At 32.1% G+C, this 15,817-nt stretch overlaps 1 protein-coding gene across 2 annotated transcripts in view; it reads right to left on the minus strand.

Annotated features, from left to right (window-relative positions):
- The window catches only part of LOC117174165, a 325,625-nt gene extending 321,506 nt beyond the window's left edge, over positions 1 to 4,119 (minus strand). Inside the window, exon 1 of one of the 2 annotated variants that reach the window (XM_033362993.1) lies at positions 4,042 to 4,119. In XM_033362993.1, coding sequence (XP_033218884.1) covers positions 4,042 to 4,063 — 22 coding nt within the window. In that variant the 5' untranslated portion in view covers positions 4,064 to 4,119. The remainder of the gene's footprint in view (positions 1 to 4,041) is intronic. The other variant, XM_033362991.1, reaches the window with a different exon arrangement.
- Between the last annotated feature and the right edge of the window lie 11,698 nt (positions 4,120 to 15,817).

Below are 15,817 nucleotides of genomic sequence, written 5' to 3' on the forward strand. Positions count from 1 at the left end.
TTAAAACTAAAAGTTTGACCTTTTTTCTACGAGTTACTTTTTTTGCGAAGTCAAGTAAGAGTTTCTATACAATGATTCTTTTTATGCTGCTTTTCAAATTTACAAGAACTATTAATTATTTAAACAGTTTTAATTAAAAAATTTTTAATTTGGCCTTTATGCAAAGAGTCAATTTGTTTTCGAAACCAACTTAGAATGTCCATTCGATGATTCTTTTCTATGTTGCTTTGTAAATTTACAAGAACTATTATTTATTTGAAGAATTTCAATTTAAAAATAAGAGTTTGACCTTTTTTCTACGAGTTTATTTTTTTACGAAGTCAAGTAAGAATGCCTATCGGATGAATCTTTTCTAGGTTGCTTTTCAAATTTACAAGATCTATTAATTATTGAAACAATTTCAATTAAAAAATTAAGCGTGCCTTTTTTTAAGAGTCAATGTGTTTTCGGAGTCAACTAAGAATGTCTTCCGATGACTGATTTCTAAGTTGCTTTGTAAATTTAAAAGAACTATTAATTATTCAAGAAATTTTAATTGCAAAATTAAGAGTTTAACCTTTTTTCTACAAGTGAATTTGTTTACGGAGTCAACTAAGAATGTCTATCAGATGACAATTTAAATTAAAAAATTAAGCATTTTTTAAAAAGTACGAGTTTCTTTCTACGAGTAGGCTACATTTTTTAACATAATTAACTAAGAATATCTTTTCAGAGATTTATTTTCTCCGAAGCTTTGAAAATTTACAATTATTAATTATTTAAAAAATGTTTATCAACATATTTATAGTTTGGCTATTTTTCAAGTAAGAGGCATAATTTGTTTACGGAATGAACTAAGAATATCTTTTGAGGCTCATTTCCCACCATACTTTATAAATTTATAATAATTGTTAATCATTCAAACAATATCATAAACATATTAATAGTAAGGGTATTTTTTAATTAATAAACAAAATTTGTTTACGAAGTTAACTAAGATTTTTTTTACGATGAATCTTTCCTAAGTTATTTGTTAAATTTACAAGAATTATTATTATTTAAAGAACTTTCATAAAAAATTTAGAATTTTGCTATTTGTCAACGAAAAGGGTCAGTTTTTGTTTACAAATTTAACTAGGAATGTCTTTCCGATTGATTATAATAATCAAATTTTCATGATTTATTGCTTAAACTACTTTCATGAGCAAATTAAGAGTTTGGGCATTTTTTGAAAAATAGGTTTAATTTATGTATTGAATCAACAAAGATTGTATTTCTAATCACTTTTTACTATGACACTTTGCAAATTTACACTAATGATTTATTATTAAAATAAATTCCATAAACGAATTCAAAACTTAACTGTTTCTTAGATTTTTAACTATTTGGACATTTTACACAAATTAGTTTTGATAAGAAAAATGTATGAACTATATATTTAATAAGAATTAAAAAAGAAATCAAAACTGTATAATGGTAAAAACTTTCATTATCATTAGTTTCAGTAATTATTTCTTTTTATTAATTTCCTCCAGTAATTTCATAAAAGTCTGTATGGATTTTAGTACAATTTAATTAATTATAATGCGGCAACAAACGAGTTTATTCGAATTACTCGCAGTTGCCTAAACATTTGGCCAGATGAGAGGAAAACTGTAGAAAACCACCTTCCGAGTTTGGCCGGGTATTCAAAATTCGAGTACACAATCCAGTCGTGCCTCGTAGATGGTCACCCATCCAAGTGCTAGGGGCGCTCGAAATGGCTTAAAATTTGGACTCTTTTCGAATCGAGATCATTTACCATGCATTTCTATGAAAATTTGTACGCACCGACATTTTAGATGTTTTTTCCAAACTTACATAAAAATGTTTAGTATTGCGCAATAATTTATGCTGCATCTTGAGAGGGTAGCCGTGCGGAGCCATGTACAAATAAAAGTTATTAAAGCAAAATTGAATATCACGGTATCATATTAAACTTCATTTACAAAAACAATAATTGCAAGTAAACAAGTGGGTCGCGCGCGAAGCGCGCGTATGAGCTTCTACTTCAAAAGTAAATAAACGCTGTTTAACGGACTTAGTAAATAAATTTTGTTTATTATTTTTTTTATTTAGCTCATCTCATTTTTTTATTGTATTATTCAATTTATACAATATATCATGTTTTATTAGCGTGACTCTAATGTTAAAATTACATATGCATACCGTAAAAAAAGCATTATACAGTGGGTGGGGAAGGGATGGGGATCAAATTGACAGGAAAAGCTCTGTATGTAATATATCTACATCCGTCCATATCTATCTATTTATCTATCAATCTATCTATCTATCTATTTATCTATCTCTATCTATCTATATAGAAATAAAATTTTAATAATGAAACGTCCCAGGCAGAAAAGTTAAACATATTGGAAAATATTCTGTATAACTTTTTTTGCTAGCATGTTCTTTACAAATGTACAGTTTCTTACTGCGGAAAGGTTGATTACATTTTACTCCGGCATTTAGCGAGGCATTTCGTTCACTGCAGTTTTCAAAATAAACTTCCTCATTTTGATGAATTAGCAAATACATTATCTTTCTCATTGTAGATGCATTCATGGTTTTTTTAAATTATTAAAAATAAATAATAAAACTACTTGCAAATAAAATATTAGGGGGTTCTCTGACGGGGTTTGCCATTTACTATAAAAATATAAGTACACAATTAAGGCAATTAACTGTTCATCGGTAAAATGGCTGTACATGTTTAAAAACGTGTAGCGCAAAAAAGATAAGGTCAAACGACTTTAATGTTGAAAAGCAGATAAAAGCGTATTTAGAAGATAGCTGCAGGGGGGCAATGAGCTCCATCACTAACTGAAAACGAAATATTTTCTGGGAGGATGGGGTCTTTTTTTAGGTATATATAACGCATAATGTGACAATGCTAATTAATATTTATGGAGAATAGACATGAGGAACCGAAAGTCCTACAGTCTATTTGTTATTTATTATATACTTAATTTGGGGGGGGGGGGGCAATTGTCCCTCTTGCCCCTGCCTGGATCCACCCTTCGAGATGAGTTTCACGTGAATAGCACGAGTAAAAAGACTGAGAACCCCGAGGAAAAATTATCATCATACTGTTTTTATGTAAATACATGAAAATGTAGGCCTTTTAAATCAAAATGACCCTGTTAGACACCTATAGAAAAAAACTACTAACTGGCCACATTATGTGCATGGAGATGTGTCTTATGTGTTAGATGCAAGAAAAAGTAAAAACTTTGAGAAAAATACTCATAAAGTCGATGCTACGCAAAAGCATCAAACCTACCTGCCTACCTACCTATTAATTACCCACCTTCCAGCTACTTACCTACTTACCTAATTACCTACCATGAAGTGTTTTACAAGTGGAAATACATCACTAGCACAGTATTAGCCCAGTAAATATTTATTATAATTAATAATTAATAATTATTATTAGTAAATAATTATTGTCTATGTTTGTATTAAACTTTTACTCGGGTAAACCCGGTTATACATCATAGCCACGGACTAAGTCAAATGACATGATATTAGAATGTTATAAGTTAATTCAACTCATTTAATACGATGCTTTAATACGAAACCTCTTGCGATAATGCTGTAGGTAAACAATTACGAGCGGCCACGAGCGTTGGAGTTCACAACAGGCACAATGTGACAGGTGTTTAATAAAACCGCCTTCTGAGCTGCTGCCAATACCCTACTGACTCCTAAAGATTTAAGATGTTCAGTGCTTCTTGCGTGCACATTGCCTTTAGCCGAATTCACAATGGGATATACAGTACTCGGCATTTGCTGGTAATGCTCCGCAGCACTGGCGTGCAGTACGGGCGCGGTACTGTACATTAGTACTGGTTCTTTACTGGAAAACCGCTGTCGTACGAAAATGCTAGAGTTAATTTAAAAAAAAATTCAATTGTGTTTACGACCATTCATTCATCATCATACGACTCCATATGGTCGAAATATTGTTTATAATAAAAAAAGTGTAAATTTAAAACTTTTTGTATAATTTTAAACACCTACCATTGCTATTGGGTGCGGACATCCCTACCGATAGAAATCTCTGAGTGAATGTTAAAAAATGTTGATGTCAAGGAATCTGAAATAAATAATCTCAAAATGTTAATTACATTTAACTAATTTCTAAACTAAAATAATTATTCAATAATACCAGCCTCCCGCATTTCATTAACAATTGAAATAATTTCGTGTACATTATTTACTTTTCCAGCTAGTTGATCTAGTAAAAGAAAGCGCAATCGATCCACAAACTTATTGGGATCTTCCCAGGCATCTAACATTTTAGATTTTGCTTTTATTTTATATTCTAAAGAAAGGTCACTTTCAGCATCATCTTCCTCCTTGTCATCATCTTCCGCCTCATCATAGTCATTATCATGCTCATTGATATCCTCATCAGCAGCATCATTTTTTATTACGTATGAAGGACTGTCATATTGGCCAAATTCTTCTTCTGGCTCTACTTTTTGCTTCTTCACAAGCGGTTCCACTTCATCTTTAAACTTATGAGTAATGCATGATAGATTCCTCAGTGGAGAGAATTGTGGTTTCGATGCTTTCTGAATAGCTTGTTTTTGGTCCAGTTTGAAAATCTTGTGCTTTCGAGGAACTTCTTTCCTCTCCTTATCACTCCGACTGTCAGATTCTTACATTGGTCTTAAACTTCGAGTTACCTTTGAAATTTTATGAAAATCTCTTTCATCCTGCTTATGATTCTTGGCTGAGCAAAAGTATTTCTCATGTCTTTTTAAATTATCAAGTCTTGAGTAAGTTCTGGAACAGTCAGAACAGGTGCTAGTGATCTTGCCACTGACACAGAAAAAATGGCTTTTCATTGAATCTGAGTTTATATATCCTCCTCCTCCTCCTTCACGCCCTCATCCTCCTCATAATCCTCCTCCTCCTAATGTCCATCTTCATTTTTCAGCTTCTCTTTCTTCACCTAGCACATGTTCTAACTGTTCCAGAACTTACTCAAGACTTGATAATTTAAAAAGACATGATAAATACTCTTGCTCAGCCAAGAATCATAAGCAGGATGAAAGAGATTTTCATCAAATTTCAAAGGTAACTCGAAGTTAAAGACCAATGCAAGAATCTGACAGTCGGACTGATAAGGAGAGGAAAGAAGTTCCTCGAAAGCACAAGATTTTCAAACTGGACCAAAAACAAGCTATTCAGAAAGCATCGAAACCACAATTCTCTCCACTGAAGAATCTATCATGCATTACTCATAAGTCTAAAGATGAAGTGGAACCGCTTGTGAAGAAGCAAAAAGTAGAGCCAGAAGAAGAATTTGGCCAATATGACAGTCCTTCATACGTAATAAAAAATGATGCAGCTGATGAGGTATCAATGAGCATGATAATGACTATGATGAGGCGGAAGATGATGACGAGGAGGAAGATGATGCTGAAAGTGACCTTTCTTTAGAATATAAAATAAAAGCAAAATCTAAAATGTTAGATGCCTGGGAAGATCCCAATAAGTTTGTTGATAGAACGAAACCAACACTTTACAAGTAAGCAATAAATTTAAAAATTCTATATGTAATTTTTATACGTTTATTGTAACGAAATAAGTTAAATAAATTTAATTTTCAAAATGTATGTGTATTTATTGATTCGTTCGCCTGAATTAATTGTAGTTCAGGAAACCAGCTTATAAAACCGAAGATTTAGTATAAGTTATCATTCCATCTAATATTTTCAAAACCTATTTACCTACTCTAAATCATGATCATATCCTCCTCAACCCCCCTATATGATTTTCTGATTCTTCTACATGTATTCTAAGAGCTTATTTAACTTCATTTTAGTATAGGTCAAGATTAAACAGATGAAAAAGCGTGATTACAACTATAAGAAAAGCAGCAAATCTGATTGTGGTGCTCTCTATGATAATCTCTGTAAACCAAATATCTCTCGTTAATTAAACCTTGATTTAGGAGAAATCAAGATTTAATATATGAAGCGTGGTGTGCTGCATCATAATCTTCATTAACCAAAGACCTCTGCTTAATCAAACTAAGTTTTCATTTACTAAGTTGACATAGTTGAATCGAAAGCATGTTAATGATTTTGGTAATCAGAAATAATTATCTGTTGAACTGGATTTATTTAACAAAAATTAAATGTTGGTTCTAAGAAAAAAATTATTATTTGCAACTGTTATATAACAGGAACATTTCATCTGTCCACCGGCATCTTTTCCGCATTTAACAAACAAAGGCAGGAATTTTTAGCTAAAAGTATCATCTATCAGAAAGCAATAAATCAAATAAATAGTCAAAACAGGATGGTATACGTAGCTCTCCATATAAAATTTCACCTATACACCTGCATTTAACAAACATCTTATCTGTCAGGAAGCAATAAATCATCCTTGTTTTTCTCATTTAACCTTGACACATGCACGTTATAAGCTTGAACCTGTTTACATGAATTTGGCTAGAGACTATTGCGCAATCGTGACGTCATCAGGATCCTTCGAGAAAGATCTCAAAGCTTAGCACGGAGACGAACCACTACAGGTCGAAGCTTTTCGATGCCGGTAAGGTAGGAATCGTGGTCCAGAACCGGCCCTATACATCTACTAAGGCACATGCAGGTATGCTACGCTCACACCGACACACATGGGGTTACACAAGCATGCACAGACACACAGACGTGCACTAATACTAATAGGGCCAGAACCCGCCTTGTATAACTACTGAATTCTCTTAATTCTTCTAAACTCTTTGAATTATAATGAAAGATATGAAATCTCCATGACTCTTTGGATTTTTATGAACTTTATGAACTTTTTGAACTCTTCTGAATTCTTTGAGCTCTTAGGAAACTATCTAATTCTTTTAATTTTTTTAATCGGCGGATTACCACTTCAGTCATTTTTAATTCTCTGAATTCCTCGAAAACAATTGAATTCTCTTCAATGCCTTGAATCTCTCAATTCAGGAAAACATCAAAATTGCTGATGGTAATCGCAATGTGGCCCGAGTCAGCCCCAATTAGATGATTAGTCATTGACATTAGTAATTTATTTGCATGTTACTGGTATCATGTACAAATACTTCAAAAATCTTTTTTTTTTTTAGGATGCATTTTTAACTGCGAACACCAAGCCCTTTGAAGAAGTTTTTACGACGCCCTTACGAATAGAATTCAATTTAATATAATTATTTTTCACTATTTAACTAACATAATTAAGAGCGTCGTCAATCTTAGTCGACCAGGATCTTCTTCGCAAAATAAAATGTTACAACAAAAAATATTTTGGAAATGTTTTATACATGCGTTACATCTTTGAGCTCGATCTAACTGATATTTTGAGAAACTAATCATTAGAGCACGTCTGCTACGTGTTCAAAAAATGTATACTGTTTTTGTAAACGATACTTTCATTTATTTTTAGATTAAAAAAATAGTTTATAATCCGATTTCACATTAACGGAAAGCTTTAATTGGGCAAGATCCCCGTTTTGGCTACAGAATCCGGAAGCAAGAATTTCTAAGTCATCCGGCAAAATTCGGTCTGATTGCTATTTTTGGCTCGATGTGAGCGTTTAAGCAAGGTATTGACTGCTCATTTCGGCTTGCGCACTTCGACAGAATGTGGTAAGATTTTCTGACGGGTCTTGACATCTACACGGAATCTGGGTTATAAGCTATCTGACACTACGAGCTGCTTTTTATTAATTCTTCGGCTGTCGCTTCCCAGGTGCAACGGTAGTGTTCACCCACAGCTCGCAAAAACTGGGTTAGCTCTCCGATCCCACGGGCTGCTTTCGATGAATTTGGCGGTTCTCGCTACCCTATTGTAACGGAAATATTCACCTACAGCTTGCAAGATCCGATCTTCGCTTCGATCATGAGTGGACGCGGTTTTCTATGTGCTGAGGTAGTGTTGCAGTCGAGTGAGGAATGTCAAGTAACAAGACATGCGAAGACATACCTGAAGTTTCCCATGTAAATTTCGTGGGGAAAAATCACTTTTTTCTGTTTTTGTAATAATGTCTGAGTGTTTGAGAAAATGTTAGGGAAAAGTATAGAAGTTTTTTGCACATTATCCAATAAAGAAATTCATGCAAGAGGCATAAGGGTTGACACCCCTTGCATACCCTAAGGCTCCTTGAAAACTACCTTAAAAACCAAAATGTAAACTCTTCATGAAATCGATCTTTTGAGGATTTTATTCTCGTGTTTTTCTTATTAAAAATTATTACTATTGGCGTAGTGGAATATTTATTAATATTTGTTGATTAACTTTAAATTATTTAAGCCAACGGAACTTGTTTATATATATTTTTTTCGAAAATTCATTTTGTTATTACAACGATTTACTATTTGTTTAGTAGAATATGTATCAACATTATTAAATTGATTTTCAGTTGTTTAAACAAATTTCATTTGTTATTTTTTGTTTGTAAATTTTTTATTTGTACTAAAAATTGTTCCTGTTGTTCTATTGGAATATTTATCAACATCGGTTAATTAATTGCTAATTATTTAAACAAATTCCATTTGTTTAAAAAAGGTTTTTTCCAAGAATTCGTCGAACCAGCAGTTTATTTTCGTGAAGTAACATACATTTATTTTAAAATTTTTCAATTGTGTTAACAAGAAATTATTTTTAACTAATAAAGAAGGTTATAAATTAATTAATTTTATACTTACATCTTACGTTCATTATTTAACAAACCCGTATTGTTTCATGAAATTTAATTTTTTTATTCGAAACTGTTTAAGATGTTTCCTAGGAGAAATATTTTTCGGATACGTTTACAAACATTCAAATATTATATTTCCCTGTTAAAAAGATAACTAATTGTTAAAACAGTTCATAAATAAAAAAAACTGTTTTCAGCAATCAAAAGTTTTAATATTAATAGCATAAAAGAAAATTTTACAAATTTCAAAGAAAAAATATTCTTTACAGAAATATAATGTTGTTGAAAATGAATATCATTTATTGTTTGAACTGGAAAATATTTTAAAATAAATTTATGTCACTTAATGATAATAAACTGCCAGTTCAACGAACTTTTGGAAAAAATATTTTATAAGTAAATTGAATTTGTCTAAATAATTAAAAATTAATTAACCAATGTTGATCAATATTCCATTCGACTAGATTTCATGAAGAATTTACATTTTTTTGTTTTAAGGGTAGTGTTTAAAGCACCGCACAGTGAGAAAAAAGCACTTTTTTGGGACAAAAATCAGCCGAATCCTCAATTTTCAACGGATCAGAGCTTTTTTTTCATACTCATGAAGAATCGTACTTTAACGTAGAGGTGCACGTTTTTTGAATTTGTTATTTAATAGTTTGTTATTTAACTTAAAATTTGCAATTGGTTCTATTTGCGATATTTACTTAGACCCATTAATCGATATTTCTTCACAAAGGTGCAGAATTAGTAAAGTTACTTTTTTTGAATAAAAATGTAACTCATAGATAAATATCCTGTATTTTGTTAATTTTTATAAATAAATTAATAAATATAACTGTTAGCTGCTGCATTTTCGGATTTCGAATGTACTACTGACATAAATTTTGTTATAAAATTGTGAAGAATCAATTTTTAATTGCAAACGAGCACCAAATAACAATTATAGTTAATACATTAAACAATTTTTATACACAAATTCATTTATTTGGCATATTTATGCTTCGAAAAATTTTCTTTTCTGTGGAATCGTTTATTTTCATCTGAAGAACAAGCATATTACACATTAGAGTTCCATGAAACAACATTTGTCATTGTTATAAACAATTTTGATTAACAAATTCACTTATTTGGCATTTATATGCATAGAAAATTTGTCTTTTATGCGGAATCATTTCTTTTCATCTAAAGAATAAAATTTGTGCACAACTGACTTTCATCCAACAACATTCATCATTATTTTAAACAAATCATACAATCAAATTCACTTATTTTAGTGTCACTGCAATTGGATATATTGATATAAACACGTATTCCATGTCAATATTCCAGCTTCTCTACCAAACGTCAAAATTGCAACCATGAAAGAGGTTTTTGTGTTTGGCATTTATTAATATATTTTTTGGTACTTTTGGAAATTTAAAATATTTTTTACTTCCTTAATTTTACCTTTGTATGATCTATACCTATGATATAGGTATTTGATTTCGAGTAGGATTTTGATTTCGAGTGCACCATGATAGATGGAAGAGTTTGTAACGTACTTACAGAACAAAAAACAAGTACTTGCTGCAATATTTGTCGAGTCCGTCCAAAATTCATGAATGATTTGAAATATGCTTTGAATTGCCCATGTAACAAAGAGTTCTACAAATTTTGATTGTCCACATTACATGCTTGGATTCGCTTTTTAGAATATCTGTTACATGTTGTATATAATACGGATTTAAAGAAAACAGTGCAAGAAAGCCTGAAGAAAAGCAATTGAAAAAATATAGAAAAAATAAAATTCAAAAATGGTTGAAATCAGAATTGTCATTACCAGTGGACGTAGTAAAGCAAGGGAGTGGAACAACAAATTCGGGCAATGTTGCCCGAGTTTTCTTTGCGCACGCTGAAGTTGTAGCGGAAATTACTGGTCTGGATCCAAATCTTATCAAAATATGTCATGACATTCTGCAAGTCCTCTCATGCGGTAAAATGATCGATTCTGAGAAATTCAAAACGTATGCTTTAGATACGGCAAAGCCTTGCTTGAAACTGTATCCTTGGTACAAACTGCCACCAACTGTGCATAAGGTTCTGATACACGGAAGTGAGATCATCAGATCCTTCAAATTACCGATTGGATGGTTCTCAGAAGAATCCCAAAAGGCGAGCAATATACTATTCTTGTTCTTTATATGAAAATAAATGATTCAACAGTAAAGAAAAATTTTCAATGCACAGATATGCCAAATAAACAAACTTGTTTATAAAAATTGTTTATGACAAAAAGTTTTATAACAAAATTTATGTAAGTAATACATTCGAAATCCGAAAATGCAGCATTTAGCAGTTATACCCATTAATTTGTTTATAACAATTGACAAAATACAGGATATTTATCTACAAGATACAATTTTATTCAAAAAAAGTAACTTTACTAATTCTACACCTTTGTGAAGAAATATCAATGAACGAGGCTAAGTTAATATCGCATACATAACCAATTGCAAATTTTAAGTTAAATAACAAATTTAAAAAATGTGCACCTCTACGTTAAAGTACGATTCTTTATGAGTATTTAAAAAAAAATGTTTGATCTGTTGAAAATTGAGGAGTCAGCTGATTTTTGTCCCAAAAAAGTGCTTTTTCCCACTGTGCACCGTGAGGGTTTATACGGTGTGCCAAACCCATGTCTGTTACATGGAAATTTTCGTTGGATCATTCTCAACAAACCTCTATACTTTCCCGTATCATAAAATTTTCCTAAACCCTGAAAAATTATTCCGAAAACTCAAAAAAGTGATTTTTCCCCATGGGAATTTCTTTTTTCAGATTGGCCATCAAATGGCGGAGGTCGTTTCCCTCTATAGGAAAAAATATATATATTTTTGGATCACCCTAAAGTATATCTGCGAAGAAAATGTATGACTTCAAAGCGACCTTAACACGAGGCCTTGCATTTCAAGGTCTTAAGATTCGGCCGCCTTAAATTGTTTCGAAATTCTGGGCCTCGGGCTGTCAATCAGCCCTGGCACGAATCTGCTGTGGATAGTGACCCACTGGGCGAGACCCAGGGGGGTGCTGACACGTCTTATAGGTGATCAATCTGCTAATCTCGATAAGAAGGCGATCTCAGTCTGTTACGTTTGGGTTTTGGCACACATGGGAGTCTTTGACTATTACCAGGGACATCTGTTCAAGTAATCTGCGAGTGGTTTACCTAGGCTCTTGTTTCAAAACATCAATCTCTTGAGGAAATATATGAATCTCTTTACACAGCTAATATCCTTGCCTATTTGCATGGATAAACAATTATTTGCATAGAGTGGAGTTTACCGGATGGCTGTGAATGTAACTAACCATCCCCTTGTTCAGTGCCCTTTGTTATCGGCGCCTCAGTTCCCACTGTTCTACATCATAATGCATATGTCTTGCTTACTTATGTAGTATCTTCCTTATGTTTTAACCAGGTAACGTAAAAATCACCAGAAAGAAGTTATTCTTCTTGGAAGATTTTCGCTGCAATTCTGGCTGAAGTTAGTGCTTTAGGCATTTCTTCTTACTTTTGAAATTCTACGTTTGAAAAATGAAACCTACTATCAGCATCTTCTCTATATTGGCAGAATTTCTTTAGGGCAAGCAGTGACTCAATCATGTCTAACATAGAATGCCAATGACTTTCCACATCTGTTTGTATCTTTTTAATTATTTCTCTAGCGGTGGAAAGACTCTTTAGTGTTTTTATTTCTTCAATTACATCATCGATTGTCAGCTGGAAAGTATGCGAAACACAGCGATGCTTCATATGCGAAAAACTCTCCATCTTTAAAATATACAGATTCATCACCCGTAAGCTTAAGAATTTGACCATGATTGCTACATTGTCTGATATAGATGTATAGCTGTTCCTTGTAGACAGATTGTGTCTCTCGAGTATTATCGAGATTTCGAATTTTATATTTGGCGAAGGTTAGCTGATAAAAGTTCTCGCTAGCTGAATTTTGTTTTTCTTAATAAATTAGATTGTCACTTTAAAAATACAACGCACGTGTCTAGATTCGCCATCCGCTTTAACTGAAAGCAGCTTGCCTGCCACTACAGCTACAATAGTATGCGTCAGCTCTGGATCGCTGCCTCTTTGGCTAAACCCTTCATATTCTGAGGATTAATTGCCTTATTTCGAATTTCTTTATTAGCAAAGTCTATTGTCGGATTAATAATTATTCGAAATCCGATATCGCCTATAGCCGAAAATGGCCGACTGCCTAGGGTTACTATTTCAAGACATCCTTGTTGTAGAGTTTCGAAATTCATTCTAATTTGATTGATTTTGGGTTTCGTAGCCTATAAATCCTTTTTTAGATTGTCTTTAGTTTTCCCTTTCGCAGCCTCTACCTTAGGTCATTTACGGCTACGTAAGCAGTCTAGTGCCGACTCGAATAGTGTCGCTCCATATTTTTGGCATATTGATTCTTGAAAATAAAAAGTCTGTTTAATTTTCATAAAATTTATTTTAAAATTATTTGAATACAATTTTCTGTTCTTTAATTTAACAATAAAATGAAATAATGTTTAAGTGTAAAGAAAATTTGCAAAAAAAAAGTTGTTGGTGGATTTAGCTTTAGGGTAAAAATAATTAAATTCAATTAGTTTAAAAAAAAAGGTTTGAAATATTAAGGAAAGATAAGTCATAATAATTTACAACTTACTATATTTTGTTTCCCATTAACCCCCCCCCCCCCAAAACATCCTATTTGTAAACAACGTTCCTGATAAAAAATTATGTAAATTCTGACAAAATCAACAAATCGACTGACGAGGGCCACCATTGCGAGCCAAAACGTTTGGTTTAATTATTATTGATTAATCCAATTCAGTTATTTCGATAAAGTCAAATCCACCAACTATTTTACAATATCCTTCTTGAGGGTCAATATAAATACCAACTGATTACATTAATTTTTTGACAAGGATTATTTAACGTATTCGATTTTTTAGTAGATTGAAGCATATGTAATCATAATAAATAAGAGATACACTGCCGTCGGAAATTGTCGGTGCGACCAGCGCGAGTTTCAATAAAAATCACTACTGACTGCATCGTGATTACCAGTTTAAAAAAGGAGTGATAAACTTGAAAAATTGAAATCTTATGAAATTCCGCGTCGAATGGCCTCTGATATCGATATTTTTAACATTATACAAAGAATATACGACGCGAGAAGTTTTTCAAAAAAATGCAAAAATTTCTTGAATTTCGTACCTCGACTGGAACACGTGCTGTGATTCAGGAAACTTGTGGAAGAATTAATTGAAATGGACAAAACGTAATCTTTAAAATGGTAACTTTAATATAAGGTAATAAAACGTCGAGTTTCAGTCGGGGATTACCAATGTTGGTCAGGGTATAAGGGAATCTGCAGGGTATCGATTTACAACAAATAAACTCTACACCGTAAAACTTAACAATCAATTAATTCTCGTTAATTGCGTACCACAAAATAAAATGTATTTATTTTTTATTAAAACTGTGCACAACATTCTAAATTAAATTATTTAGATACAAATTAACTCTAAAAATAAACTTCTGCCCAGCAAAACTCTACACGAAATACTTTATAATAATTATGTAAGAATATTTTTAAACTCTGCACAAGATTACAAAGTTCGGTTATTGAATGGATCAGGTTGAAAAATTATCAAAATAAGTTAGTTTTTCCAGACAGACAAAGATGTCCACTGTCGAATAATGTCTTTTTAATGGGCCCTTTCCAAGCTAAAATTCGAATTACCCCTTTTTTAAAGCCCTATATTTACAGTTTTCATGTTTTAAAGAATTATCTTTGGGCAAACACTCACTGAAAATCACCACAAGACAAGGGTATTTGCAAGGCTGTTAACTATTCGTATAAATTTGTTCTGTATTATTATTTTTAATTGTTATGGAACATCGAAAAACAAAACATCCTCAAAGGCCAGTTTTTCAACTACTTATAACTACATTACGCACTATACTTTGAGGCTGCACGTGAGTCTTCACTCTTCTCATTGTGCTCTGCACCTGTAAACAAAAACGGTACTCTACGCTGACGTTTACTTTTTTTGGTTTCCTTAGTCAATGTAGTTAGCACAAATTGACTGCAGAAGAGCTTGAATCTTTAAGTTAAAAAATTAACTAGATAGTCTATACGGTATTTTTAAACAGAATAATCGTTGGCTCCATTCTTTCTAACATTCCAGGTTTATCGCCCAAAGGTTGCAGGTTAGGTCAAAATAGCGCAAGGAGTTTAAAGTAATCTGATGATTGCTGTATGGGTGCAAAAATAAAAGAGTATATAAAGCTCTTGAGCAATCTGGAGTTTTTATTAATGTCTAATACAATTTTGTAGATATATTAAGAAGCTTTAAACATTCAAATGAAGGCGTTTTAGAGAAATTAAACTCAGATCTCACACTTTCAGATCGGACGGGAGAGTCACAGTTCCACATATTAAACTCTGAAATTTTTGTTTGAATTACCTTCTTTTATTAGTTCTTTTTAGATAGAAATTAACTTTCTTGGTTAAAAATCTATATTTTTTGTTGAAAATTCGAAGACCTCCCTTTCGAAACTGATGAAATTTTTGTTCGCAAATACACATGGTTCTAAATGCTTGTCTCAACATATAATATTTTAATTCATGAGGCCAAAGTAATCAAATCTTTCATACTACCGATGTGAAAACTCTCAAAAGAAGCGCAGGAAGCAATAAATAAAGATATAAGACCTTTTAGAAAGTTGTGCACACGAAAATGCTCTAAAACAGCTACAAACTTTGATATCGACCGCTTTTTCTGGGCCTCTTCTAGTCCACTTATAATACATCTGAATGAATTAGAATAAGACTTTTTAAAACAAAAATTCAAATTTTATGTTAATTGCAAATAAAACAATGATTGAAAGTAATAATAAGAAATAAACTTTTATTATAAGAAAAGACCGTGATGGCCTTCGCAGAGATTACTCGTTAAAAATTCTGTCAGAGCAATTTAAACCATTTATATTACTGGAATGGAAGCTTTTAATGTGTCCCCTAAGGGTTTACATTTTCCTTGCACCTTCTTCTTTATTCCTTTACACAT

This window comes from Belonocnema kinseyi, chromosome 6 (assembly GCF_010883055.1).
Source record: "Belonocnema kinseyi isolate 2016_QV_RU_SX_M_011 chromosome 6, B_treatae_v1, whole genome shotgun sequence".
Lineage (NCBI taxonomy): Eukaryota > Metazoa > Arthropoda > Insecta > Hymenoptera > Cynipidae > Belonocnema > Belonocnema kinseyi.